Source organism: Bison bison, unplaced genomic scaffold (genome assembly GCF_000754665.1).
Source record: "Bison bison bison isolate TAMUID 2011002044 unplaced genomic scaffold, Bison_UMD1.0 scf7180017864144, whole genome shotgun sequence".
Classification (NCBI taxonomy): domain Eukaryota; kingdom Metazoa; phylum Chordata; class Mammalia; order Artiodactyla; family Bovidae; genus Bison; species Bison bison.
Window position 1 is genome coordinate 393,347 of NW_011494716.1, and position 1,531 is coordinate 394,877.

General features: G+C 64.9%; 1 protein-coding gene across 1 annotated transcript in view; it reads left to right on the forward strand.

Annotated features, from left to right (window-relative positions):
- The window catches only part of LOC104988963 (brain-specific serine protease 4-like), a 4,435-nt gene that overhangs the window by 503 nt on the left and 2,401 nt on the right, over positions 1–1,531 (forward strand). Inside the window, exons 2-4 of the mRNA XM_010840468.1 lie at positions 180–206; positions 612–783; positions 1,229–1,506. Of these exons, the coding sequence (XP_010838770.1) occupies positions 185–206; positions 612–783; positions 1,229–1,506 (472 nt within the window). The 5' untranslated portion in view covers positions 180–184. The remainder of the gene's footprint in view (positions 1–179; positions 207–611; positions 784–1,228; positions 1,507–1,531) is intronic.

Sequence of the window (1,531 nt, forward strand, 5' to 3'; positions counted from 1 at the left end):
AGGCCGAGGCCGCCGCTCACAGCCAGGGCCTGAGGTTTCTGCCAGCCCTGCCCAGGCTCCGGGAAATGCCCCACCCGGGCAACGCGACCCCGAGGCCCTGGGACTCAGCCACTGGGGAGGGTTGCAGGGCACGGGAAAGCCCCTCCACCGGCCTGACCCTTTCTTTCTCTTGCCCTCAGCCACCATGGATGCTGTCAAGACAGCCGGTGAGTCTGAGCTGACCTCAGGGAAGCAGTGGGGGAGGAAGCCTGTGTGTCTGTCTGTCGGGGGCAGGTCAGGAGTGGGCAGTGGGGCAGGAGAGGGTTTGAGCTGGAGAAGAAGGCACCCAGGAGAGGAGGCCCAGAGGGTCAAGGAGGAGAGGCGGGGTGTGTATGTGTGTGTGTGTGTGTGGAGCAGGGAGTGACTGAGCCGCCCTAGCAGCTGAAAGGACCAGGGGACTAGAGGATGAAGTGCCCAGCTCGGGGAGGGCAGAGGACGGAAGGGGCAGGCGGGCAGGCGGCCAGACCGGGTTGAAGGGAGAGCGGTGCACAGGCCTCGGTGCGCGAAGCGGGGAAGGGGAGCTGGAAGGGGGATAGACAGCGCCCAGACCTTGACAGACCCCTTACCGCCAGGCCCCCCAGCCTGCGGGAAGCGCCTGCAGCTGAACCGGATCGTGGGAGGCGAGGACAGCTCGGACGCCGAGTGGCCCTGGGTTGTGAGCATCCGGAAGAACGGCACCCACCACTGCGCGGGCTCCCTGCTCACCAGCCGCTGGGTGCTCACGGCCGCCCACTGCTTCAAGGAGTACGTGCGCCCCCCCCGCCCCTCCACCCGGTTTCCGGGACCCCAGGCTGCCCACCCAGCCCCAGTTTCCAGGCCTCTGGCCGGTCTTGAGTCCCTCAGGAGAGCTCTGGCTTCCACCCAGAAGCCTCTTTTGCACGCAGTGTGTGTGTCCCCAGGCCTGTCTGGCTCTTTGTGACCCCATGGACTATAGCCTTCCAGGCTCCAATGTCCATGGGATTTCCCAGACAAGAATACTGGAGTGGGTAGCCATTCCCTTCTCCAGGGGTTCATCCTGACCCAGGGATCGAACCCCTATCTCCTGCATTGCAGACAGGTTCTTTACCACTGAGCCACCAGGGAAGCCCCCCTTTTGTGCTCCAGGGGCCTTCATGTGCATGCCATTCCTCAGAAACCCTTCCCCAGGCCCTTCCTGGGCTGATGCCAACCCCAACCCTCTTCCTTTTAGTAATCTGGACAAACCAACCCAGTTCTCTGTGCTGCTGGGAGCCTGGCAGCTGGGGAACCCTGGCCCAAGGTCCCAGGAGGTGGGTATCGCCTGGGCACAGCCCCACCCTGTGTACTCCTGGAAGGAGGGCTCCCGCGCTGACATCGCCCTGGTGCGCCTGGAGCGCGCCATCCAGTTCTCTGAGCGCGTCCTGCCCATCTGCCTGCCCGACTCCACCGTCCAGCTCTCTCCGGACACCAACTGCTGGATTGCCGGCTGGGGGAGCGTCCACGATGGAGGTGCGGCTTCTTCCGGGGCGGGGGT